Source organism: Penicillium hispanicum (genome assembly GCF_028827665.1).
Source record: "Penicillium hispanicum strain IBT 35686 chromosome Unknown utg000001l_segment0_segment0, whole genome shotgun sequence".
In the NCBI taxonomy this organism is placed as follows: domain Eukaryota; kingdom Fungi; phylum Ascomycota; class Eurotiomycetes; order Eurotiales; family Aspergillaceae; genus Penicillium; species Penicillium hispanicum.
The window spans coordinates 2,470,324-2,495,206 of record NW_026623193.1 but is presented as its reverse complement, the minus strand read 5'-3'; the positions used below and the strand labels follow the sequence as shown (position 1 = coordinate 2,495,206).

The 24,883-nt window shown below is 54.4% G+C and overlaps 13 protein-coding genes across 13 annotated transcripts; 7 read left to right on the top strand and 6 right to left on the bottom strand.

Moving 5' to 3' along the window:
- Nucleotides 1–6: 6 nt before the first annotated feature.
- N7459_000967 (uncharacterized protein) lies at nt 7–792 on the top strand (the record flags this gene model as incomplete). The annotated part of the gene is made up of 3 exons (XM_056940152.1): nt 7–177; nt 404–586; nt 658–792. 3 exons carry the CDS (start codon nt 7–9, stop codon nt 790–792), a joined length of 489 nt encoding a protein of 162 aa, XP_056804432.1.
- A 504-nt stretch (nt 793–1,296) lies between these two features.
- N7459_000966 (phosphatidyl synthase) lies at nt 1,297–2,689 on the top strand (the record flags this gene model as incomplete). The annotated part of the gene is made up of 2 exons (XM_056940151.1): nt 1,297–1,661; nt 1,735–2,689. 2 exons carry the CDS (start codon nt 1,297–1,299, stop codon nt 2,687–2,689), a joined length of 1,320 nt encoding a protein of 439 aa, XP_056804431.1.
- Nucleotides 2,690–4,030: 1,341 nt separating this feature from the next.
- N7459_000965 (putative alanine--tRNA ligase) lies at nt 4,031–4,847 on the top strand (the record flags this gene model as incomplete). Its single annotated transcript, XM_056940150.1, has 2 exons — nt 4,031–4,033; nt 4,083–4,847. 2 exons carry the CDS (start codon nt 4,031–4,033, stop codon nt 4,845–4,847), a joined length of 768 nt encoding a protein of 255 aa, XP_056804430.1.
- A 172-nt stretch (nt 4,848–5,019) lies between these two features.
- Nucleotides 5,020–6,445, bottom strand: N7459_000964 (lipase ROG1 family protein; the record flags this gene model as incomplete). The annotated part of the gene is made up of 2 exons (XM_056940149.1): nt 5,020–6,328; nt 6,396–6,445. 2 exons carry the CDS (start codon nt 6,443–6,445, stop codon nt 5,020–5,022), a joined length of 1,359 nt encoding a protein of 452 aa, XP_056804429.1.
- Nucleotides 6,446–7,085: 640 nt separating this feature from the next.
- On the top strand, nt 7,086–9,047 carry rex3 (putative RNA exonuclease Rex3; the record flags this gene model as incomplete). Its single annotated transcript, XM_056940148.1, has 1 exon — nt 7,086–9,047. The coding sequence occupies one exon, from the start codon at nt 7,086–7,088 to the stop codon at nt 9,045–9,047; it is 1,962 nt and encodes a 653-aa protein (XP_056804428.1).
- A 389-nt stretch (nt 9,048–9,436) lies between these two features.
- On the top strand, nt 9,437–10,675 carry N7459_000962 (uncharacterized protein; the record flags this gene model as incomplete). The annotated part of the gene is made up of 1 exon (XM_056940147.1): nt 9,437–10,675. The coding sequence occupies one exon, from the start codon at nt 9,437–9,439 to the stop codon at nt 10,673–10,675; it is 1,239 nt and encodes a 412-aa protein (XP_056804427.1).
- A 577-nt stretch (nt 10,676–11,252) lies between these two features.
- On the bottom strand, nt 11,253–11,980 carry N7459_000961 (60S ribosomal protein eL22; the record flags this gene model as incomplete). Its single annotated transcript, XM_056940146.1, has 4 exons — nt 11,253–11,379; nt 11,453–11,649; nt 11,725–11,760; nt 11,966–11,980. 4 exons carry the CDS (start codon nt 11,978–11,980, stop codon nt 11,253–11,255), a joined length of 375 nt encoding a protein of 124 aa, XP_056804426.1.
- Nucleotides 11,981–12,964: 984 nt separating this feature from the next.
- On the bottom strand, nt 12,965–13,419 carry N7459_000960 (DUF3759 domain-containing protein; the record flags this gene model as incomplete). Its single annotated transcript, XM_056940145.1, has 3 exons — nt 12,965–13,134; nt 13,204–13,338; nt 13,404–13,419. 3 exons carry the CDS (start codon nt 13,417–13,419, stop codon nt 12,965–12,967), a joined length of 321 nt encoding a protein of 106 aa, XP_056804425.1.
- A 653-nt stretch (nt 13,420–14,072) lies between these two features.
- N7459_000959 (uncharacterized protein) lies at nt 14,073–16,869 on the top strand (the record flags this gene model as incomplete). The annotated part of the gene is made up of 8 exons (XM_056940144.1): nt 14,073–14,180; nt 14,504–14,713; nt 14,832–15,087; nt 15,393–15,643; nt 15,700–15,782; nt 16,005–16,236; nt 16,304–16,576; nt 16,645–16,869. The coding sequence occupies 8 exons, from the start codon at nt 14,073–14,075 to the stop codon at nt 16,867–16,869; spliced, it is 1,638 nt and encodes a 545-aa protein (XP_056804424.1).
- A 320-nt stretch (nt 16,870–17,189) lies between these two features.
- On the bottom strand, nt 17,190–17,846 carry N7459_000958 (glutathione peroxidase; the record flags this gene model as incomplete). The annotated part of the gene is made up of 2 exons (XM_056940143.1): nt 17,190–17,674; nt 17,804–17,846. 2 exons carry the CDS (start codon nt 17,844–17,846, stop codon nt 17,190–17,192), a joined length of 528 nt encoding a protein of 175 aa, XP_056804423.1.
- A 974-nt stretch (nt 17,847–18,820) lies between these two features.
- Nucleotides 18,821–19,278, bottom strand: N7459_000957 (CTAG/PCC1 family protein; the record flags this gene model as incomplete). Its single annotated transcript, XM_056940142.1, has 2 exons — nt 18,821–19,142; nt 19,235–19,278. 2 exons carry the CDS (start codon nt 19,276–19,278, stop codon nt 18,821–18,823), a joined length of 366 nt encoding a protein of 121 aa, XP_056804422.1.
- A 521-nt stretch (nt 19,279–19,799) lies between these two features.
- N7459_000956 (uncharacterized protein) lies at nt 19,800–20,551 on the bottom strand (the record flags this gene model as incomplete). Its single annotated transcript, XM_056940141.1, has 3 exons — nt 19,800–19,930; nt 19,982–20,188; nt 20,242–20,551. The coding sequence occupies 3 exons, from the start codon at nt 20,549–20,551 to the stop codon at nt 19,800–19,802; spliced, it is 648 nt and encodes a 215-aa protein (XP_056804421.1).
- A 2,305-nt stretch (nt 20,552–22,856) lies between these two features.
- cdcA (phosphoprotein phosphatase CDC14) lies at nt 22,857–24,832 on the top strand (the record flags this gene model as incomplete). The annotated part of the gene is made up of 3 exons (XM_056940140.1): nt 22,857–22,896; nt 22,975–23,512; nt 23,572–24,832. 3 exons carry the CDS (start codon nt 22,857–22,859, stop codon nt 24,830–24,832), a joined length of 1,839 nt encoding a protein of 612 aa, XP_056804420.1.
- Nucleotides 24,833–24,883: the final 51 nt, after the last annotated feature.

Here is a 24,883-nt window from a genome sequence, read left to right as displayed (position 1 = left end):
AGATCGATGGGCAGACCATCGGTGTCCATGCAGCTGCCAGAGTCACCGTGCACAGGCTGCGCTCAGGCCAAGATGCCAATGAACGCTATGGTCACAACCCCATCCATACCCTCTGATGAGTCGGGTTCAACGGCGGCGAGGCCGCATTTCACCAAGTCCACATTCAACCGGTTCTCGGTACTGTCTGCACTCTGCTGTAGCCGATTTTCGCGAGCCGCACCCTCGGTCGACCTTCCTGGACCGAGCCTTACGTCGTTGACCCATTCCAAGCCAGTCCGGTTCCTGAGGCTGTTGAGTCAGCCACCGGAACTGGATGACGTCAAGCCCTCGATCTGACTCGCCTTGATTCGATCGCCTGCTGCGGGCGTACGCACCTAAGGCATCCTCGGGATACTCTGAACAGCCTAGCCTGCCCAGCGTCCAAGGACAAGCGGACAAATGGGAATCGCGGATTTCGTTGCACCCGGACGGGATGGGACTCATTGAGAACCGTAGAGCGAAGGCCGTTGTGATCGGGCCTTGCCACACCGAAACCAACACGGCAGGATCGTTGTGCATTGGTGGTCAACCGGTTCTCCACATTGACGTAAGTGCTCGCGGGTCGAATCAGAAGTCAGAAGGATTGCCGCGGTGCCATCATTGTCTGATTCGTTACAGTACGAGCGGTACATCTTACCACCCCCGCGCCAATTCACACTCGTCGACTCCACTTCGTCCTTCGTCCTTCCGGGGACGCCTGCATCTGTCCATTCGCACCGATCAATCAGCGCGAACGAGCTTGTGGAGAGATGAAAATTCGCTTTCTGTGTGGACACGCTGGGGTGGATCCGCAGAAGTGTCCGCGTCCTGTCCGCGTCCTGTCCTCGCGCCGTGTTGACGACCAGTGGAATGCGGGCGAATGGCCGTTGTTGGGAGGAGGAGGATGATGATGATGGAGGCTGTGTCTGACCAGATTCAGTGGGTCAAACCAGGCAGAGGGAAAGGTCATTGTCCATCCGGATATTGCGTCGATGGGCGCTCGAGGGGGCTATATTAATGGCCCTGCTCCCCCCCGACAAGTTCCATCTGTCTAACCTCGCTTTGACAGGATTTGCACGCCTCCCTGCTGCAATCTGCATATCACCACCCTTGGGTCTCAAGTCCTCTTACGCGCCACCAGCTGTCTCGTGGAAAACGTGCGAGACCGATACATATCAATACATACACCAGATCGCCAGGAGTGATCATCGAACTTGGAAAGACCCGCACCTGCGAGACCCACAGTTTCCCATTCTTGTTCTTATTGCTGCGTGCATCATGGCCACTGCCGACGGTCTCGGAGCCCAGAGGAGGGTCTGCCGACTCTCCAGTCTAGACGCCAGTCGGGCCGACCTCTACGGGGGCCCCAACGTCGTCTTGCCTCCCAAACATTTAATGGCTTCCCACGGCGATCGCGACACGGCGACTAAACTCGACATGGCCGAGCATCACAATGAAGATGTCCTCTCTTCAGAGGAAGAGTCTCTACAAACCCCTCTCTCCACTCCGCCTTTGATTACGAGCGACGACTTTGCGCTCGCATTCGATATCGATGGCGTCTTGATCCGGGGTGGCCAGCCCATCCCTGAGGCCCTCGAGGCCATGAAGTACATCAATGGCGAGAATCCCTATGGGATTAAAATGTAAGCGTTGCGTTCTCTCCCCTCATTTCCCCCGTCTCCTTCCATCGGAAGTCACTACCCCCGGAGGGTAAAGTGAATCCAACCCAAACCTCCTTGCTGACCGTGCCTTCGCTAGTCCCTATATCTTCGTTACCAATGGTGGTGGCAAGACAGAACAAGAACGATGTCTCGATCTCAGTCGCCAGCTCGAGCTCGAGGTCTCCCCCGGTCAATTCATTTGCGGCCATACCCCCATGCGGGAAATGGCCCAACACCACCACACCGTCCTGGTCGTCGGTGGCGAGGGCGAGAAGTGCCGCATCGTGGCCGAGAAGTATGGATTTAAGAATGTCGTCACGCCTGGCGATATCATCAAGACCCGGCACGACACCACTCCCTTCCGGAAGTTGACCGACGAGGAGTACAACAACTCCCGCATACTGGATCTCGAAAATGTCCAGATCGAAGCGATTTTTGTTTTTGCCGACAGCCGTGACTGGGCGGGCGACCAGCAGATCATCCTGGATTGCCTAATGACCAAGCAAGGCCGACTCGGTACGCGCTCGGAGACCTTCGACGAAGGCCCGCCGGTCTACTTCTCCCACAACGACGTGGTCTGGTCCACATCGCACAGGCATTCCCGCATTGGCATGGGTGCCCTGCGCGCCTCGCTTGAGGCTCTCTACAAGGCTATTACCGGCAAAGACCTCAATACCATGGCCTTTGGCAAGCCGCAAATAGGCACCTTCCATTTTGCCACTCGACTCTTGCAGGAGTGGCGGAGCGAATCCCATGGCATCAAGACGTCCCCCTCGACGGTTTACTTTGTTGGTGACACCCCGGAGTCCGACATTCGCGGCACCAACGAGTTCAATGAAGTCAGTGAAAACGACTGGTTTTCCATCCTTGTCAAGACCGGTGTGTATCAGGACGGAACTGAACCTGCTTACGCGCCGAAGAAGACCTGCGACAACGTCTACGAGGCCGTCAAGTTTGCCGTAGAGCGCGAGGTTCAGAAGTCTTCGAAGAAAGGCGAGTTGCAGAACTGAACCGCCTATTGATTTCTGGACTCTGGTCTTGTTCATCCTGTACACCGAAATCTCTCGGCTGATTTCATCGCTCCCGTCAAACTCCCCTCTCTCAGCCGATCCCCTACCTACAAGACTACGCAGCCCACTTTAGGGTCATCTCTTTTGCTCAAGACGGCCTATTTCAACATGAATCCCAAGTCACGATATCTAACGGCATCTGAGTCTTCTGTTATCTGCAATTAGTGGCGCGAGGTTCCTTGCTTTCTTGGTTGTTATGGCTGACTGGATCGGCATTGTCGGAATCATTTACATTACTATATGAATAAATTTTGATGAACAATGAATACCATAGAAACTTGAAATGACGCCTCGTCTCTTCTCTCCTCAACCTACATCGTATTTGTATTTTTCTTGCCTGAGTCAATATGCACCGCTTGAGAGTCACAGCCCCTGTAAGGCTTTTTAGTCACGACTCGGCACGTATGCCAGTGATACGTCGGAGCACTTTATCCAGCGTAGCCTTTCTATGAATGTCGACTTCCTCCGGGACAGCCCCGACTACCCCAAATCTCCAGTTCAACTTTCCAGCCACCCAAAGAGATCGACAGTCACGGATAATGATGCAACGACTACCAGCCCGGCAGAGACCTAGGCATTCGGATAGAAACGGCGACATTCAACCACAGTAGAGCCCGCACACCCTCTCGCAACAAATCACAATCAACGAAAACGCCCGGCCAACGCAGAGCCACGGGATCGACAAGTTAGGCAAGCCGAGAAACGTGAGCCAAGCCGCGTTCTGTTTGGTCTCTTGGGCGCAGGCGATGTGGCTGACGTGCAGCGAATCCGGGGTGCGGACGAAGTCGAGTTAAGGTTGGTCCTGGGGGTTTGTAGTGTCATATTCCATGGATTGCCGTGTGTGGCGACTACTCGGGTGTGCCGGTGTCATATTGCGAAACGTGGAGAAAGCCTTTGTCCTCGTTGGTGGTCGATGGCCATGCTCTAGCTCTATCTGTGTGCATCTTCATCCTCGTGAAGTATGAATGTGCGCCGGAGGGTACATATGTCCGGGGCATGGGGGGCAATGTCTTGCAAAGTCTCGCCTTGCTATAACTGCCTCTCTGCTGTATAGTACCCTCGAGCATCCATGGATGTATTGTCGCACCAGAAGGAAAGCACTCGAGTCGGATAGTCGATTCGGCTACCCTGTCGCCTGAGAATGCAGGCTCCCCAGTCTCCGCCCTTCGTTTGACATGAGACCCACACGCGATAAGCCCCGACTCATCGGCCAGCCGTCGTGGATGAACAGAAATCCAGAAACCAGCCATCAATCGCAAGGATTGCCCACGGATATTGAGAATGGTATGTCGCTCTTCACGGCCAGACGAACGCGCCCGCTCACCCAACCCAGGCCACCGAAGCGGTATACCTGCGCGATGCTTCCTTGCGCAGTCTCACCACAGAGATCGTGTCATACCAACCGCTCTCATCGCTCCCCGAGAACGAGAGGGGTCTAGCCAAGAGTGTCGCGCCAGAAAGCTCAGCCATCGCCACGCGCCAGACCATCCTCTACCCGCAAGGAGGCGGGCAAGCCAGCGACAGCGGCAGCATCGCGCTGGTCGACCAGCCAGACGCCGCATTCACGGTGTCGCTCGTGCGCAAGACCGCCGATGGCAGGATCCTGCATTTCGGACAGCCGGCGGGTGAGAGCGCGGTCTTCGCTGAGGGGTGCAGTGTCGTCCAGCGCGTCGACGGCGCCAAGCGCGATTACCACTCGCGGCTGCATACGGCGGGCCATATTCTCGGCGTGGCGATGGAGATTCTCATGCCGCAGATGAAAGAGATCAAGGCCAACCACATGCCCGGCGAAGCGTGTCTGGAGTTCGAGGGGCTGCTGTACAATGACCAGAAGCCGCTGATCGAAGCAAAAGTGAATGAATTGGTGCAGCAGGATCTGCAGGTCCTGGTCTCGTGGTTGGAGGCCGGCGTGGATGTGGGTGGGCGTGCGAAAACGGTTGATGGCCCGGTGCGGATTGTGAGTGTTGGGGGTCTGGATCAGAATCCCTGTGGTGGGACGCATGTTCCCAGGACCGGGCTGGTTGGTCCGATTGCCATCCGCAAGATCAGTCGGAAGAATGGGATTAGTCGGGTGGCTTACGAGGTTTCGGCGGTATAGAAAGTTTTTGTACATCGATAGAGATGAGCGTATTACATACATATATTATCGTATCGAGCTGTCGTGTGTTGGGAGGTGCGCTGTATAAATACCAAACTCCGTTGCCATCAACTCCAGACTGAAATGCCGAATGCCAATATGCTAGCTTCCGCTGATGCGGGGTCTATCTGTATCAGATAGCGAATTCATTATCCAGCCAATGCTTCATGACGATTTTCCCCTCCGAAAAGCCCTCTTTCGGCGCCCGCACAATAATTGCCGCGTGGCTGTGTGAATGTTTGTGGATATGGACTGGGTATCTCCGGAATCCCACGTCGTTCAGGGAGTCGATAATAGCAAACTGTTCCGGACTCAATGCAAGGTTGGGTTGATCATAGGCAAACGCTCCGTGGGAATCTGCTGGTAGTTCTGAATAGCTAGGCAACCCAATGTCCTGTTTCGCCTTCGGGTTTCTGCGTTGATTCTTCTCAATAGGCGACTCTGATATTTCAGTCTCGGAGCTTGGAAGAAAGGCAGGCTCCTGTCGAGCATTGACATTCTCAAAGACTTCCTCCATGGCATGCTGGACGTTTTGCACCAGTAAAGGCACTCTGTATCTCCCCAGTAGTACACCTGCCTTGCCTTCTTCGTGTAGGCGAATCCGCTGACGACTGCGGATGGTTTGCACGACGGCATACGAGAGGAAGATTGTGGCAACCGGACCAATCAACAGCGCTATCAGAGCCCTTATTGATGCGTCATTTGCGAACTTTCTACATTGCTTCCATTTTTGAGACGTCCAGGTTTCATTGAGATCGGGCTTAAAAGGAAGCAGATACTCGTCAGGGTTGACTATAACGTCCTCGTAGCCTTCGAGGTAGTTGATGTTGATGTTCTCCAGATCTCGGAAGGGGTCCACTTTGGACAGAGCAGTTGTATAGAAGGCAGTAGTGTGATCGTTGACAATATTAGCGTAAGCGCACCGATTGCGAAACCGCTTCAGGCCTTGGATAAAGATGCTTTCCGGATCGGCCAGAATGCTGAGGAGAGGCCGTCCAGTGTCCCGGAAAGAATCTACCAGGAACAGCTGTTGACCCGACGTGGAGATGGTTCTCGCTCCCAGCCCATTCCAGATGTTGCTTCCGAACCCTTTAGGCGGTGTGCGCACGCCCACATGCGGCGAGGCGAATGTCGTGAAGTTCACGGGGTCCAATGTGTCTAATAAACCCCGAGCCTGAAGCAAGCCGATAGCGTATCGCGCCACCAAGCCGCCAAGCGAGTATCCAATAACACTCAGTTTCTTGATCTTCTGCCCCGTGGCGTTCAATGTTTCCAGTGTCTCTTCGATCTCGTGCACCAATCGTTCTCCGCCCAGCTCAACTCCATCGTAGGTGAAGTTGCCACTATTTCCCTTGGCGCAGAGGATGTATAGCTCATCATCTGCATGTCGCTCTCTCAGCGCGGAGGCCACATAGTCCAGGTGCGAGGGGTTGCCCCAGAGTCTGTCCAGCTAGTCAGCATGATTGGGTCAGAGGACGTCATCCAGGGAGATCAGGTGAGGAAGCTTACCCGTGTACCAGAACACACAGGTGGTCAGCTTTGGTTGAAGTCGCAGGCATGGCTTTGATGGGTGAAATTGGATGTTTGGCAGGGGAAATAAGCCTGTCGCGAAGGCAGGCATATAAAAGGGTTGGATTCGGACTTAAGGCAGCCACGGCTGCGTCAATCCCGGTCCGGGAAGACCGCGCTCCGAGGGAGATAAGATCGCGATGATTGTGGCCTGATTGTGGCCTTGGATTTCAGGGCGTGATTTGTCTGGTTTGCACACCTACCGCCGCCTTCGCCTTCGCGACTGCATGGCTTCGACTTGTCTGTTCTTCGCCACGCCTACGCTTTTCGCTTCCTTTATTCGATCTATCGGTTGTCCAGCAACACACTTGTCGCAGCATATATCCCAGGAGTGAACTGCGACTTGGCAGTTCTGCTCCACAAAGGAATCATCAGCAAGCAGCGATGATGGTGCTAACAGTATCCCACGTCCATCTCACTTGACTCACTGGTGAGAATCTCGTCGGAAAGGCGGATTCCTCGAGTAACTCTATCAGAGAAACACATATTGGGATCTTCTCTGCCATGTGTCTCATGATGCCCACTTAGTCAAGAATATCTTTCGACCTGCCTCCTGGGTTTATGCCGCACCAATAGTATTCGTCGATGCCAATATACTGAGTCTGGTGCACGTCGCTTCAATTTATCACCATGTTTACAACGCTTGGCCTATTCGCCGATGTGCCCTGCCCGCAGGGTCAACAATGTTCTCTTCTAACATGCATGTTCTCCCACGCGGCTCAGAGTCGTTCTGCTGCTGATACGCCTGGTATTACGACTGCGCTTCCTTCTAAGAGAACCAAATTGGAAAATTCAACTCCGTCATCGAGGGAGTCTTTGGGTCCAGGGCAAATCCAGCCTCATGAGATTGCAGCTCATGTCTCGACAGAACCGCCAGGGTCTACTGGACTGCCTCACGTTGTGAATCGGGATGTTTCAAGTCTTCTCTCGGCTACTCGAAGGGTGTCGCCTCCCCCAGGTCGCCCGGGATCAAAGTCCGCAGAAACCGGGTCTCCGTCCAGCACAACAACTGCTCCTGCAAGCCAAGGGTCATCACAACTACCTCCTCGGAAGGCACCAAAGGAGAGCCTCAATCCTCGCATGCTTCCGAAGTCTCCGGCGAGTCACAGTGTTAGGTCTGCAATCCTCAACAAGCTTCATGCGGCTATGACGACACTCAACGAGCAACTGGTCAAAGACAAGGATCGCTCAAAAAAAAGCTTCGTTCTGACACGCGACGAACTGGTAACAATGGCCTTGGATGAGGAAGAGAAGGTGGCCAAAGAAAGCCCCGGTGTTTACTCCAATATCATCAAACTTCGAATCGTCAAGCTTACGAAAATGAGCCCTGAGGAGTGGACTAAAGAGGTAATTGCTCACCTCAATTCCAGATACTATAAAATCGAGCCCATCCAACCTGCAAGCGCAAATACTCCCAAATCTATCGATGCCGGTCTCACCCCGAGAGAAGAGATTGCTCTTGTGACAAAGCTGACCACCCCACTGAATGGCCTTGAAGAGTTTGGCTACGTGACGAAAGTGCCATCCGACGCGGAGGTAGAGACCGCCAGGAAAGGTGCCGCGCAATCCAAAGGCTGGGAGAAATGCGACCGGTGTGGTGGTCGGTTTCAGGTCTTCCCAGGTCGCCGCGAGGATGGCGCGCTGGCAAGCGGTGGCCAATGTACCTACCACCCCAGTCGCCCCATCTATCCTCCCCGCAGGAGGACCGACAGAATCACCGGGTCCTCCGAAGCGTACTTCCCCTGCTGCAGCGAATCTGTGGGAGCTTCATCCGGCTGCACGAAGGCCAATACACACGTGTTCAAAGTGTCAGAGACCAAGCGTCTTGCCTCCATCCTCCAGTTCAAGACAACGCCCGTGCAGCCAGACAAAGGACACCTGGACCCCGTGTGCTTCGACTGTGAAATGGGATACACCACTTTCGGCTTGGAACTGATTCGCTTGACTGCTGTTAGCTGGCCAGAGGGACGGGAGCTGCTCGATGTCCTTGTGAAACCCATGGGTGAGATCTTGGATCTCAATTCACGCTATTCGGGTGTCTTTCCGGAGCACTACGTCTCTGCCACCCCATACGGTACCCCAATCTCCCATGACAAGCCGCCATTGCAAGGAAAGGATACAGATCAAACGAAAGCTTTACAGTTTGTCGATTCTCCTGCAATGGCGCGAGACCTGCTTCTGGAGCTTTTACAACCTGACACCCCTCTAATTGGTCATGCAATTGACAACGACCTCAATGTGTGTCGGGTTATACATCCCACCGTCATCGACACAGTCCTTCTTTACCCCCATCCCCGGGGCCGTCTCCCGAATCGCATGAGTCTCAAAGCCCTCGCTCGAAAGTTCCTTGAACGCGACATCCAAACTGGCGGTGACCGGGGTCACGACTCCCGCGAAGATTCCATCGCCACGGGCGACCTGGTCAGCGTTAAAGTGGGAGAATTATGGAAGCGTCTGAAGGCCAAGGGCTGGCGATTCGAAGGGGACCAATTAATTCCACCACCTGGTCAAACATCTCAAGACTTGCAGAGGACCATGCAGGAACTCGGTCCTGGTGGCGGTCACAAGAGAAAGAATTCGAATATTGCATAATAGACATGCTACACTACAGTTAACAATCCTCACTTCTATGTGGTTGTGAACATAGTGGGTCCGGCTGGATACGGCGGATCTGATTATCGGGCGCAGATATTAGCTGATGTATAGACATGCATCCTGGGGTGCATCGACTGTATCGCGACCACTCGTGAAGATGCAACGCTTCTAGAGTTGGAATGATCATAATTGGGTCTCCGAGAACTAGCCCTGGTCACAACTCCTGCTGTACCTTGGTAGCCGCGGAGCCAAGACCCCGAAGATCGAAGCGACCTTTCGGCCCCATCTAAGCCACGGTCTTCAGCCTCCCAGGTAAGATCGTTTATCTTGATGCCGTCCCCACCTTGCAGAGAATAGACGGTCAGAATCTGCAAATCGCCGTCAGAATGCCGCGAACCACCCCCTCTGGAAGCGCTGCGTTCAAGTTCGATCTGGCGGCGCCTCCAAACTGGGCCTTTGCCCCGGGCGACACCATCATCGGCAACCTGATGCGCCACATGCCGATAGTCACGCCCGAAGCCACGATCAGTGTGTCTTTGACCGGCCGGGTGAAATCCAAGATCGTCAAGAGCAGCGGACAGCAGAAACACGTCTACCGCGACGATTGGCGGCTGCTCCGTCCCCAGCAAACGCTCGTCTTTAAAGGGCCCTTGCATCTGGCCCAGGGCAGCAACGAGCCGCTCAGTTGGCCCTTTTCAGTCACCATTCCCACCGAGCAGGCCGAATCGTGCCGCGCAGGCCATAAGAAGAATGCCAGCTTCCTCCCCCTCGACAGAGATCACCCGCATCTGCACATCCTCCCCGGGACATTCTTCTCCGAGAACATGGGCTTTGGCCCGTCCGCATATTGCTTGGTGGAGTATTTCCTCACAGCCCAGCTACGGTACATCACCGGCGGCGACCACAAGTATCTAGACGCGGTGTTGCCTATCACGCTTCGCCACGCTGCCGATCCAACAGACCGGCGCCACATGCTCCGGACGCAGCATTGCGTCCAAAAGATCCAGAGCCAGCGATTGCTGCCGGGCATGGAGTTCGCTGACTTGTCGTTCAAACAGCACGCACAGAAACTCTTCCACTCATCCAAGGTGCCCGAATTCCACTACGAGCTGCGCTTCACTCTGCCCGAAGTCATCCAGCTAGACGACTCGGCCCCGATCCCGGTCCAACTCGAGGTCGTCCCGCTCCTCGACAGGACCAGCGTCTGTCTCAAGGAGACCGCGCAGACGATCCATGTGAACTGGGTCCAGGCGATCATCAAGCAACGCACGAGCGTCCTCGCGCCCAGCAATCTCTGGGACAGCTCGCACTCCGCCTCGTACTCGGAGTCGAGGAATCTCAACCTGCAGGCGGCCTTCACTAGTCTCGCGTCTCCGCTGGATATCACCACGGGGAAGGGGAACGAACCGGTCAGGCTCGGAGATATGTTCCAGCTGGTTCTTCGCTCGGGCGGTCTTGTCTCGGGGAATCGGTTTCTCAACCGCGCCGCGCGGATATACCCCGATCTCGTTACGTATAGCATCAGGCATAGCCATGAGCAGAGGTGGAGGGTCTCGTTGACTGTTGCGGGCGAGACCCATGTTCATGAATTCAATAATCCGCTGAAGATTATTGCGGAGCCGTAGGTGGGCAGATTGGGTATGTGTCATGATATGTCTACGATAGGTCTCCTGGGGTGTATATATTGTCCGGTTTTTCTGCGAGTTATGATATCCCTATGATGAACTTTGATCTGTTACGGATGTGAAATCGGTCTCAATCGTTAGCAGACTAGGAGATAAATAGACTCCAGTCATGGTACGTTTACTTCCTCAAGTGGTAGGTTGTTGTCTACCGCACGCGACGTCGTGAGTATGTAGACAGGTATGGAGTAGAGACGACAGAGCCACCTAGGTATGAATGTAGCCAGATCTCTCACCGTAATACATGCAGTGTAGTGCTATTAGAGATTACGCCAGGACAATCGAGCAATCTACGTATACGTGCGGAGCAACCGGGCCCATCTCTACCAATATCATCAGAATGATGAGGGTATAAACTTTTTTTCATTCGTAGCCACAAGGGCTAGTCTTTTCCCACACTTCACACGATCCATCTCTCCATGGCTCTCGCTTTGATGGCCAGGGACGTCCCAAGTCACAAGCGATGCGCAAGGCCAGTCCGGACCGATCGACACGCAGGTCAAAAGCCAGAGAGGCGCATTTACTCCTCATCCTCCTCAGCCTCGTCGTTGACGACGTTGTAGAAGCGGAGCTCGTAGACACCCTTGGAGGTGGAGACGACGCGGAGCCAGTCACGGAGCTGCTGCTTCTTGAGGTACTTCTTGGTCCTGTAGAAGAGAAGAGGGACTGTGGTCAGCCGACTGGCGGGAGAGACCGGGCAGAACTGGAGGGAACACTCACAGGTACTTGAGGTAGCGACCGGAGAAGGGGATGTGGGCAACAACCTCAACCTTGCCATCGCCGACCTGGGAGATGACAACGTTGTCACCGAGGTTGCCGACGCGGCCCTCGACCTTGATGCGGTCGTGGAGGAACTTCTCGAAGGCAGAGACATCGAAGATCTTGTCGCTCGCGGGCTGCGAAGCGTTGATGATGTACTGTTGCGAGAATTGATGTTAGCCTCGACCGCTCCAGAGCGCAATGGCAGGACGTGGTTAGATGCAGTAACGTACCTTCTGGGTGACCTTCTGGGCCTTGCGACCACGAGTCTATTTGCCAGGAAAAGAAACAATTAGCCTACTGCTCCATCATATTGGAATCCCGGGGCAGTCTCAGCGGCCCTTGCCCTCACGACACACGAGCGGATAGATATTCCAATATCCGAGATCCCATGTGGCGAGTACAGGTCCGCCGAAGAACTCAGCCAGTGGGGGGAACAGCAAAGCGGTTCGCGGAGTAGTTGAATCAACGTACAGCAGCGGGAGCCATTGTGATGGATGGGGGGGGTAAATTGAGGAGTGGTAAGGTCGCAAAGAGGTGAATATCCTGCGCCGTCGGAGAGGGATGGTCAGAAAGAAGATCGCGGATGTGGAGCCCGTCGTCTGCAATTTTCGCCGTGGGCAGGGCTATTCCATTTTGGGATATATTAGGGCTGGGGCTGGCGACGGTGGTGTCACATGCGATCCATATGATCACGTGTAGTCACATGTTTTGAAAATGATTCCATGTGATTCTGTGGGTCACATATGACTTGAGACAATCGACTTATGATTGGCTCTCCTAAACGAGGCTAGTGTGCCACCAGTGCACGGGCCCCCTCTCTCAGGGTATAAATACCACCTGCCATCCGCGACCTTCCTCTCTTTTTTTTCTTCTCCAGCTCTCTTTGCCAATTGGCTTAGATCAAGTGTAGTATCTGTTCTTTTCAGTTTAATCTCTGAAAGTTTTCTACGGAAAACAACTTTGATTATTCTCATTTTTGGATCCCGCAACCGGCCTCTGTGCTTGCGCATGCTGGTTGCACAGTGTCATCGGACTTACACTACATCCGATCGACGCGAACCCCCTTTTTCATCAACTGAGTCGGCTTGTCCACTCGCTTGGAGAAGAAGATCCTAGATACTGTCCGCGCCAATATTATTCCCTTCGATATAAATCTCTTGTCCTGGCCATGGGTTCTATTGTCCATGTCATCCCATACTGGTCACGTCGCTGTACCTTGATCTGTCCCTTCCACATGCTGGGCTCAATACCTCAGGCAGCTGCCAAAGCTTGGCTACGATCGCCCTTGGCGCCCAGATACATTGCCATGCCTCACTTGTTGCCAACCGGTGTGGCGCAGCACTACACCACTACGCTCCCACGTTGGCAGTGTAATCTACTGTTGAACGGTACGTCTTCAGGAATTTCAGTATGGCTTCTCATTCAATCATCTCGAGTATTTGGATAGACACATGATCCTCCTACAGGAGTTTACCAGCGGCCACTCTGGTCGAGCTGGTCCTGCATGCGGTCCTCGGCGTGGCGCTTGGCCTTTTCGCGGTCGATAAAGTCCAGACCCTTGGTCTCAACCTCGCGGTCAACGAAAGCACCAGCGAAACCGGCGAGGATCTCCTTGGCCTTGGCGTGGTCCTCGACCTGGCCTGTTGATGGAGAAGAACGTAGTCAGTCGAGCTGCCGGGTCATATAATGGGAGGATCAGAGTCTCATACCGTTCTGCTCCTCGTGGTTCTCATAGGCCTTCATGGCCTCGTAGGCGGCGGCACCACCGATCAGCTCGTGAGACCAGCTAGCCTCGTGAGGGCGGTTGGTGACGGCGTCGTGGCTTGCAGCCTCGTCGCTGTCGTCTGGGAGAAGGATGGCGTTAGATTCTAGATATCCATCATTGGAAATGTGACTGGGCATCGCTTACCGCTGAACCAACCCATGATGAATGATTTGGAGAAATTGATCTAGGAGATGTGTAAAGAGCTTGAGGAAGAAGCAGGGGGAAGAGGGGTGCAGAGGGGCCACAAGGGCGATACTTATAAGCCGCGCCCATCCTGCGAGACTTCCTGCGAGACTGCCCCCCTTGAACCCCTCCATGAGCCCGCGCCACCTTGTGAAACAAATGGGCGGCCTATGGAATCCAGATTTAGCGTCATGCTTAGCGAGCTTAGCTCTGCGACTTGGTTGGCATTCCGTAGCGTGCCCTCCCCTAGTCCCGTCTCACTATGCCGCAATTGGGGAGTGGACACCTCCGGCGCGAGAAGGGCGACATGGTGATTGGCACCGCTCAAGCTTTCCCGCCCCGTCGTCGAATGGTAAATCTTGCTGGGGGTCGCTGATCTTCGTCATTGGAGTGATGACACGTGTAGCAGCGGGGGTGTCTCGTCTGGCGCCACTTGTCTATTGGCGCTGACGACGAGACAGTGGCTGTTTCGCCGGGGTATGAGGCGGGCTGGGTGAAGTGTCTCTCGCGGCGTTGGTGCGCCATTCGGGCTGGTGCTTCTAGATGTAGTGATTGCTGCGTGTGGCCGAGACGCGCCCGTTGTCGAGCGCGGTTTTGTATGCCTGCGTCTGTTGCGTCCAATGCGCCCCAATGCCTGTGGGACCGGATGGTCTGACTGGCGATGTTGACGACGCTTTGTGGCGAGAACACGAGAATCTTCAGTCACCGCTGGCTAAGGACTTCAGGAACTACATTGTGGTACGTAGGTTATCTATATAGGCTTTTCGTCTATAGAATGGAAATCGGTTGAGCATTTTTGATATGTCAAGTGTACCTGGAAGGTCACTGTCACTTGATATATATATACCTCTGTTAATAACTTCATCAGGGCAACCATAGTCCTTAACCAAGAAGACCAAAAGCTCACTTCAGCCATCACTATAATTGGTAAACATTCAACCCCGACATTAAATAACACCAAACATACCCCGGGACTACTGCCTGCATGCAAGTACTCTGTTGGTACTCCGTCGATCTACCTGCGTATCACATGATCGCCCTATCGCGGGCCCCGCGATAAGCTCGAGCTCCGCGAATTTCTTTGCCTCGCGAGTCTCCCCAATTCCCACGTTGCTACTATGGGTTCGATCGTGCTGCCTCACCTGCGGACTGCCTGGCACGTTGACCAGGCCATTCTCTCCGAGGAGGAACGCCTCGTGGTGATCCGATTCGGACGCGACCACGACCCCGACTGTGAGCCGCCTCCATCCCGAGACTCGCCTTGCTGCAAGGTACAAGACTAACTCGCTGGTGGCAGGTATCCGACAAGATGAGGTCCTCTACAAGATCGCCGAGCGGGTGAAGAGTGAGTGCTTTCCAGCTTGCGAAGCGTCCATTTGCTAACAAGAGCCCGCTCCGCCAGATTTTGCCGTGATCTACCTGTGCGACATCGACGAGGTCCCCGATTTCAACACCATGTACGAACTGTACGATACGATGACAATCATGTACTTCTACCGCAATAAACACATGATGTGCGATTTCGGAACGGGCAACAACAACAAGTTGAACTGGGTGCTGGAGGACAAGCAGGAGCTGATCGATATCATCGAGACGATCTACAAGGGCGCGAAGAAGGGGCGCGGTCTGGTTGTCAGCCCGAAGGGTAAGCAGCTGCTCTTTAAATATTTGAAGGCGCTTGGTCGGCTAACGGTCGCGCAGACTACTCGACGAGATACCGGTACTAGAACGAGAGCTGTCCTGGAGGGTGGTGATACTGGTGGCATCCATTGGGTGCTCTCCGTCTTTATGATGCTCATGATCACAATGGCTAGAATTTCAACGAGAAAATGAACCGAGGAGCTATGCGTTTGAGAGCTGTTGATTCTCGTGGAGCAGGAAGCTGATAGCCGTAAACCGCCCACCGGCGAGTCTCTTAATGCGTATGTCTCGTAGGAAGTCACAAATCAGAACTCAGTACTGGTCAAACTCCTATCACTTCAAATTATCCCCCCAATTCTGAACTGATCTCTCAGTTTGTGGTTGCAACCCTCGCTTTTGACGTGACACACCCAGGTCCTAGCACCACACCCGTCCACCGCAACCCTTTACACCGCACTCCCCATCCCCAGCCACCCCGATACGTCCTGTTCAACATGATCGACCAACGCATTTTTGAGAATCTCCAGACAAAGATCGACGAGGAGACGACCGTCCGCGACGTGAGTGCTCCGGGCGTCACCGCCGTGCCCGTACACTGAATTCTTCGCGTGCCAAGCCCCGCGCCGCGCCGCAATCACCAGACGCTGATACTCGACGTCTAGGAACTGTACGAGATTGTCAATACCCTCGCGAGAAAGGGTACGTAGCATCTCCCACCGCAGATGAAGGCGGCACCCACCCTCCCCCAGGGGACAATGACAATGACAACGCAGCGCCCAGGCCTTGTCTGGTCTTCTCGAGGATAACCGGCTTCCGGATTGGAATGGAGACTGATGCCGCGTTCTAGGACGATCCACGCAGGCGATCCTCTCTCGGGCTCACTCGACCCCGACCGATCAATGTACGTAACATCACCGGCAGTCCGACCTGCGCGGCTCTCCGTCCTTCCCAGCAGGATGGGGGCGATTCGGCGGACGTGGATATCCCGGATTGCGCTTTGACTGACCCGCTGCAAACAGTAAAGCCCGTTCTCGATGATGCCGCTGTCGAGATCCTCGCCCAGAAGGAAGAAGTCGCGCGCCTGAAGGCCGTGGCTGATCAGCACCCGTTCTACAAATACAATGGGGTGTGGAGCCGGGAGCTCCAGAACTTGGTCCGTCGGGCTACTTTTCTGTTCCGTCTGGGCTTGACATTGGGTTGATGCTAATGTATTCTGTTAGGTTGCCTCTATCCAGCTGTGTGCTTGGCTTGGGGGGCTCCAGGAGCACAAGGGCGAGGGCTCGGCTTCGTTTATGACGATTGAAGACGTTGGCAAGTTCCTGGAGAGTATGTCGTCCATTTCCTGCCCAATTGCTTTGGAAATGTTGGAGAATGTGTCAAAAGAAACTGATCGTTATTTCCCTGCAGTCCCTGTCAACCTGAAGGAGCAGGATGCCTTCCACCTGACCATCGAGGAATACCTGCTGGCGCTGATTTCGATGATTGAAGAACTGGTATGAATCTTCTTCTTTCGAGTGTTCACCACTGAAGATTATGTACCGTTACTAAACATTCTGACCAGTCGCGCCTCGCTGTCAACTCGGTCACCCTGGGCGACTACGCCCGACCCGTTCAGATTGGCAATTTCATCAAGGATATATTCGCCGGGTTCCAGCTGCTCAACTTGAAGAATGACATCCTGCGGAAGCGGAGTGATGGCATCAAGTACAGCGTCAAGAAAGTCGAGGACGTGGTCTATGACCTGTCACTGCGGAACTTGATTCCTAAGGGCAGTGCTGCCGTTTGAGAGCGGATTAGACGATCCTACGGGAAGAAGATAGGATCACCATTCCTCGGGGATAAAGGTGGACGGCAGAATGATATATGCCTCAAAAAAGAAGACTCAATTTATGATATTGCCAACATGCCACGAAGGTCTGGGAATCATCTTGCTGAGCGCATGAATTAGACGAGAGACGTGGACGTCCGTATTTCGTACAGGGTAAAAGGCGACAAAGCGCAGGATTATGAGTACAAGAGGGAGATATCATATAACAGCCAAACGGGAAGCAGGCGAGACCCACATCAAGCTGACAACAGCTTCGCAGAGACAGGCGCGCACACCCTCTACGCCTGAGTCTCAGACTTTTGGGCCTTCTCGATCTCCTTCACGATGGGCTGCTCCAGAGTCTCAGGCTTGGTGACCGAGCTCCAGCGGCCGACGACCTTGCCCTCGGCCGAGACCAGGAACTTCTCAAAGTTCCACTTGACGAATCTGAGGCCCATGACGCCGGCCTGCTGGTCCTTCAGCCAGTTGAAGATGGGCGCGGCGTTGTCGCCGTTCACGTCGACCTTGCCCAGCACGGGGAAGGTGACGCCGTAGTTGACCTGACAGAAGGACTGGATCTCGTCGTTGGAGCCGGGGTCCTGGCCGTTGAACTGGTTGCACGGGAAGCCGAGGATGGTGAACTGGTCCGGGTACTTCTCCTTCAGGGACTTGTAGAGCTTCTCGAGGCCTTCGAACTGCGGGGTGAAGCCGCACTTGGAGGCGGTGTTGACGACGAGGACGACCTTGCCCTTGAGCGAGGACAGGGGGAAGGGCTCGCCCTTCTCTGTGCATTGAAAGGTTCAGTTAGTGAGCGATTCGATGACATGGCAGCTGTCCGGAGGTTGGGGAATCGGATCGTCGGGCAAAGAACGATCGGAGGACCTCGGGGCAGAAGAGATGGCATGGTACATACTATCGGCGGGCTCAAATTCAAAGAACGAGGTTGCAGAGGCCATAGTTCTGGTGTGTGTGGACTGTGAAAAATGAAGTCGCGAGGACGGATTGAAGCGACGAGGCAGATGGTACGATGACGTCGAGTAGAGAGCCGAGGGGTAGATGAGAGGCGCGAGCGAGCAGGATTGGTGGGCGACGCGGGGGCGAAGGAGAGTGGCAGGAATGGCTGAAATAGCGTGGCGGCTCAGATAGCGCATGCTCTGGTTTTCTGGGAGCCGAGGTTGATGAAGCAAATCGCCTTCAATAACTAGTTACTTCATTCGCAATGACGGAAACTGAGGGGCCGACGGCTGCGGCTGTTCCGGGAGCCGATCGATATTGCACGCGCTTCATTGGCTGTGATCATTCCAAATAACGTGGAACCGCGTGCAGAATTATCAAGCTTAATCAGGCTGGCCTGGCATAATTTACTACTAGAGGGATAAGGAAGTATAACGGTAAGACAATGCTACCAAGACGGCATAAATGGTGGGCTATGTTCTGCTTAGAAGATATGGAGGTTCTCGACCATGGGCCCAGTATGCATTGAGGACAATGGCACGTCGCCAGCATCGGCCGATAATCACCCACCATTCCTTTTCAAGGAAATGCAAAGCCACCCGATAGGCAGGAGACCCATCCTTCATAGTGTCTATATAATGTGTGGGTGGTATTATTGCACCACGATCGCCCGCGATCATGCTGAAGAATCTGCCGTAGCCCGGTGGCTCATATGGTCCCGGGAAAAGGGTCGTTGCTGGCCGGAAGACCTCCCGTGACCGGAACCTGTCAAGAACAGTCTCAGACCGTTCACTGTAAATCCCAAGCTAACATGATCAAAACTCGGGTGTAGAGCGTGCGGTGTCCTTGACGAAGGACCGAAGCGGTGGCTGCAGTATTCGCGTTCAATATGTTGACCACGAACTGCGCATGAACATGCAATACACTTGGCCAGCCATCAGACTGCATTTTTCCTCTTGACCAAGAAAAGAAGATATCATCCTTCTATTTCAGCCTGGAGCACATCTACGTCCAACTCGTTCATCACGCCGAGGACGACTCCCAAGCTTTCCATGAACCCGTTCACAGCGACGCGCAGCATGCGGTTCGTGGTCGCATAGTACGTGGTATTCAGGATGGACTTCGACTCATCCGGATCCTGCTTCTGCTTCTTTTCTTGGGGCTCGGCGGGCGCGTCGGCGGAGGGTGCAGTGAGTGTAAAAGTGCGGCGCACAAACGGAGATAACTCGGCGTCGACTGCAAGGGTCTGGAGAGCGGAGGAAGCGAGACGGTGGGTAGGCAGAGGCAATGAGATGGTTCTGCATTTATTGTGAGCGTCGGTTTTGCTGGAGGGTGTACCGCACCTTCGGCTGCTCAATTACACCTGTGATGGTGGGGGAGGGATTCGTACAGTGAGTATGGGAACTCAGTGTTGGAGGGGGGTGCGGCAGCCATGATCGAGGAATGAATCCGTGGGTATGGATTACAGTAGAGACGGCAGGTTGAGGCAACACCGGCGGTGAGTCTCTGGATGGTGGTGGCTGGTAATGATTGCTTGCTGTTCTGAACTGACATGATTCCGTTCCAAGGTTGGATTGGGCGCGAGGGGCTCGTCTGAGTCAGCAGGCGATTGGTCGAGGTCCCTCGCGGACGGCTACCACTTCTTATACAGGTGGGTATAGTTCTGTATTTAAATTGGGATGGATGATGAAGCGGCGAGAAGGAGAAATAAGGTAAATATTAAAATCACGGATTTTCTCGTAGACATCAGCGTAACACGCAAGGTGTTTGGACGGAAAGTCGTCAAAGTATAGAAGCGTACTCATGAAAATATTGTACATAGAGATTTGAAGGCAATGGACTGTCGAATAGAAGAATTGAACCGAATAAAGAAATACCACGCCGACCAAATCAAGTCATGACTCCTGTAATGCATACCAACATCTCATACGTTTTTGTGCGAGGAGAAGAGGCATTTAAGCAGTGTAGAGGTAGGCGACGACTTCTTGCAAGGCAGTGGGCAAGGCTGCAATCTGGCCACTAGTGATCTCGTGGGAAGCAAGAGCACTGTGGAGGCCACCAAGGGCGCCGATGAGGCCGCTCGGGTCTTGAATGCAAGTTAGTACAGACCGCAGGGTGGGATGGAAGTTAAACGTACTGCCAGAAAGCATAGCGAGATCATTCTCGACGGAAGCCTTGGCAACATTACCGGCGCCAGGAAGAATGCGCTTGACGAGACCACCAGTAGCACCGGAAGTTTCGGGCACAGCATGGCCAGCAGTACCAGCGACAGAACCGAGAGCACCGGAGCCTAGACTGGGGACAGTATTGCCAGTGACCCCGCTCATATCACGGTGCTTATGAACTAGGAGACGAGTGAGCCGAGGTGATCTATTAGGAATCGCATTGTTCACTTACCAGGAACGGCGCCCGAGACGAGGTTCTCGCCGGTGTAGGCAGCGTTGGAGGTGGTGCTCTCGACGGTACCGGCAGCACTGCCAGCGATGCCGGTAACGCCATTGAGGGAGCTGGCGACACCCTCGGTGGCACCGGCAAGAGCGTCTCCTTCACCACGCTTGATCTCACGGCTGGCAAGACCTGCAAGGGTACCCTTAGCCGCACCCTCGAGCCCAGCGACAGCACCGCTAGCACCGGGGATGCCGGGAATAGCAGCGGCAGACACCATGCCAGCGAGGGCGAGAGAGACAGCGAAACCAGTGAACTTCATTGTTGTGATTCGGAGAATTTGTTGTGCAAGAAAAGGACTGGGAGTATTTTCAAACGAGATGTGTACTGGGGAAGTATGGGAGGTTAAAAATGAGTGACGAGTGACTTGGAGAAGAATGAATGACTGTAGTGCAGAAGAAAGGCTCGATGGCCGGGCTCAAAGCAGCTTATATACACTGTGACCATGCTGTTTTGATGAGGTTTCCCTTTACGTACATGCTGCGTCGAGGACTCCTCGCATGCAGGGTAGTTGTGATCCCCAGGGGCTCATGGTTGGTCCAATGTTTATTTTTGTGCTCGTTTAGGCCCCAATGAACCACAACTGACCTGGGTAAGCTGCCATCCGGCGACCCACGCAGGCAAGTAGAGTCGATCTGTATCGAGGCCAAGAAGGGGGGTTCCCACATGGGCCCCAATGAAATCCCCCGAGACAGAGGGGAGAAATATTCAGAGCTGGCGATAGGCTCGATCAGGACAAGCTCGGTGGAGGATCAGCAAGGTGCAAGATTGTTGGAGTGGAGGCACTAGTGATTCGTCGAAGCTTGGTTCTAATGTGATTCTGACTGTTGGCTTTGATGGCCGAAGCCGTGGAGGTCACTTGAGGCCATCAGCCGCCACGGCGCTATTTCACTTTCGCCATGTTCTTCGCATGCTGAGCATGGCCTCGCTATTGTGTGATGAGATACTTTTGTGAGGAGTCGATAAGTTTGGACGAGAACATGGAGGGTTCGTCTCACATTGCATGTGAGGGATGCTGCACGATACACTCGCTCTGACCTATCCGATAGAGGCGCAGGCAAGGGGGATGGTTCATAGCGTCCTGTTGACCCCCCATCTCTTGTTCGGCGATGTACGGGTGTAGCAGAGTTGGGTTGCAGAGTTTGACTGGGACGTTGAGGTTTGCAAAGAAGCTCGGCGGCTTGACGTCCTTGCGTGACGGGTGCATTGACCATCATCTGCCCGATCAGATCTTTTTGAGGTCGTTTGATAACATATCCAGTATGAAGGCGAATCTGCCGATGGAAACGCCTCTTCCGATCTCGAAGGGCTAAGTATGGTCAGTCCAGCTATGACCCTCAATCATGACTGTCACCGGCGGTCGTCAGAATGGGACTTGTTAACAGACGTTCGAATGACAGCAGCTTGCGGCCAATGGACTCGCTACGGTGGAGAAACCGGCTGTGCCGATCGCACCAATTCGCCACGAATATCAACAAACAGAGAGGGTCAATCTCACCAGGCCATGTAGAGAATGAAGTTAGGCAGTGCGCACTGATTCCTCTCGGCTCTGTATGCTGGTGGCGACTCTGATCACTGGATATGGATGCGCTTCCATCCAAGGCTTTGAAGTCTGATTTCATAGGTAGAGCATCAAGGGGTGTGATTGCAGTCAATAGTCCGGATCTCCCTGTCTATGTACATAGGGAACCGGGAATCGCATGCTCATGCGTTGAGACTATATAGCATTGAAGAAGGAACGTAAAGTCGGATCTGGAAAAGGTATCATAACAGATGGCAAGCCGGCTATGTTTTGAACACCCTGCTAGCACGATTGGCGTTGATGCCCTATTGCAGCCTTGTCAATTGGTTGCATAGTTGATGATGCTGGTGATGTTGATTATGCCCCTCAATTCTTCGCCCGTCATACTGGAATGCTCCAGTCTGCGGGAAGGGTCGCCCTTTTCAGGCGTCTATCAAGATACGGCATGCGGATAACTGATTGGCCAGAGCCATTTTTTCACAATCACACGCAGTCAAAACTGGCCAGGCAACGAGCAACCGCTACTGCAGCGTGGGCGTCCAGGATCGCCTGGAAGATGTGTTGTGTACAGGTCAAGTCGACCGAAATGCCGCAACGAGCGATGATTGGCCCGCGGGTCACCTGACTGGCTCGCGGAGATGTTATGATGACATAATCTGCAACGGTTGGTGCCTGGGGCCTCAACTACGGTTGTCGAGCCAACGGGGCACACTAAGCCCGAACGGGCGCAGCACAACATAACAGCGGGTTAGCGTGGCATGGCAGCTGCCCCAACACCAAGAGATTCTTCTTCTACTCCTCTCCCATCTTGTACAGCTCTCTCTTCCCCAGCTCATATCCTTATCCTCATTCTTTCCCACAAGATTGATTCGGACCATGAGCCTGTAAGAGCCTGCCTCTTGCCCATTGTTAACCTGCCGTGCCTCGCTCGCAATTGGGTTGTCACCGAAGTCTTGACACTCTTGCGACGCTGCGATCTCAACTTGCATTGTTTACTCTCTTTTCCTCGCAACTTTTCTAGTCGCAGCCACGGTCCACGGTGACAATGCCATCCGACGCCGGCCAAATGATTGAGTACATCCAAGGTTCGTGAATGCCATTGTTGATGCCCGGCTCCAAACAATTGCTACAGAAGGCGGGGTCTAACAACAAACAACCTACAGACCGCCTGTACCTGGCGTCCTATGACTCTGCGCCCAGCTCGAGAACTCCCTTTCCTTATCCACTGGACCAACCCAAGTCGCCGAGCAAGCGATCGGCTCGGGTTCAACCAACCACGCCGACCAGCAAGCGCCGGTCTCCAGTGTACTTTACGATTGACGACACTCTTCTCTACAACGCCTTCCATGCCGACTTTGGTCCGCTTCACATCGGCCATTTGTACCGATTTGCTGTACTGTTCCATGAGATCCTCGGCGACCCGGCGAACAGTGATCGCCCGGTGGTCTTCTACAGCAAGACCGATGCACGGAGCCGCGCAAACGCCGCTTGCCTCGTGGCATGCTACATGGTGCTGATTCAGGCATGGCCCCCGCATCTGGCTCTCGCGCCTATTGCGCAGGCTGATCCTCCCTACATGCCCTTCCGCGATGCTGGGTACAGCCAGGCGGACTTCATCCTGAACATCCAAGACGTGGTCTACGGTGTGTGGAGGGCCAAGGAGCAGGGTCTGTGTGGATTACGCGATTTCAACCTCGAAGAGTATGGATTCGGAACTCGTGTTCAGTCCTGATAGAGCTTAAGACTGACCGTCGATCTAGGTACGAGAAATTTGAAAGAGTCGACATGGGAGACTTCAACTGGGTGACGCCCAACTTCCTCGCCTTCGCTTCCCCTCAACAGCAGCCCGTGGCTCCAGTGCCCATCAACACCCCCGAATATGATGCGTTGCCGTCCACAATTTCCGAAGTCTGCTCATCTAAGCTGCCTCTTCCATTCAAGAATGTCCTGGCTCACTTTAAATCGCGCGATGTGGGTCTTGTGGTTCGGTTGAATTCCGAGCTGTACTGTCCGTCTTATTTCACCGCCATGGGCATTGATCACATCGACATGATCTTCGAAGATGGCACCTGCCCGCCTTTGCAACTGGTGCGACGATTCATCAAGATTGCACACGAGATGATCACTATGAAGAACAAAGGCATCGCTGTTCACTGCAAGGCGGGATTGGGCCGGACCGGATGCTTGATTGGAGCCTATCTGATCTATCGCTATGGCTTCACCGCAAATGAAGTCATTGCCTTCATGAGATTCATGCGCCCTGGCATGGTCGTGGGCCCCCAGCAGCACTGGCTCCACCTCAACCAGGGTTCCTTCCGCGAATGGTGGTTCGAGGATAGCATGCGCGAGAAGCTGGCCCAGTCTGCCCCCGTCACCCCGGCGCGCGTCTCGGCCAAGAAGCGGCCCAGCAACAGCGCCATGGCTACTCCTCCCAACCACAGCCATTCCAAGCGCGCCGCTCTTGGGGAGATTGATCATAACGAAGGCGCTGCCAATCAGTACGAGGAAAACCTCCCTGCTCCGACCCCAGGTCAGCCTCGCAAGTCTCACCGCAAGGATTCCCGCCACCACCCCTACGCTCGAACCGCATCTGGTGGTCTGGCGGTGGATCAAGATGGGCACAAGCACGGGGAGCACCGCAATCACCGTGGCCATCGGTTGAGCAACGACAGCAGCGAGAGTGATGAGGAAATTCAACTCCGCATGCTGGCTAAGCGATCGTCCAAGTCACCTGTGGCATCCCCGACGTCGCGATCTATCAGCTACTCGGCCACGGTCACTGCAAGCTATACCCTGACAGATGACATCCACGAGGACCGAGAAAACTGGGTGGAGACGACCGGTCCCAAGACCCCCGTCAGCCGCAAAAACGGTGGCGGCGCCATCTCGGTCAGCAAGGTTCGCTCCAGCCCCCGGCGGGTAACAGACAGCACCAAGAGCGAGTCGCGAGGAGTTCGTAAGCCCAGTGGCCGGATTGGCAGCACCTCCAGTCCGTCTCGCGCTGCTCGGGCAGTCCAGTAGTGGCCATGGTTTGGAGCCTTTCTGGGACTACGTGCATTTTCCACTCTGCGG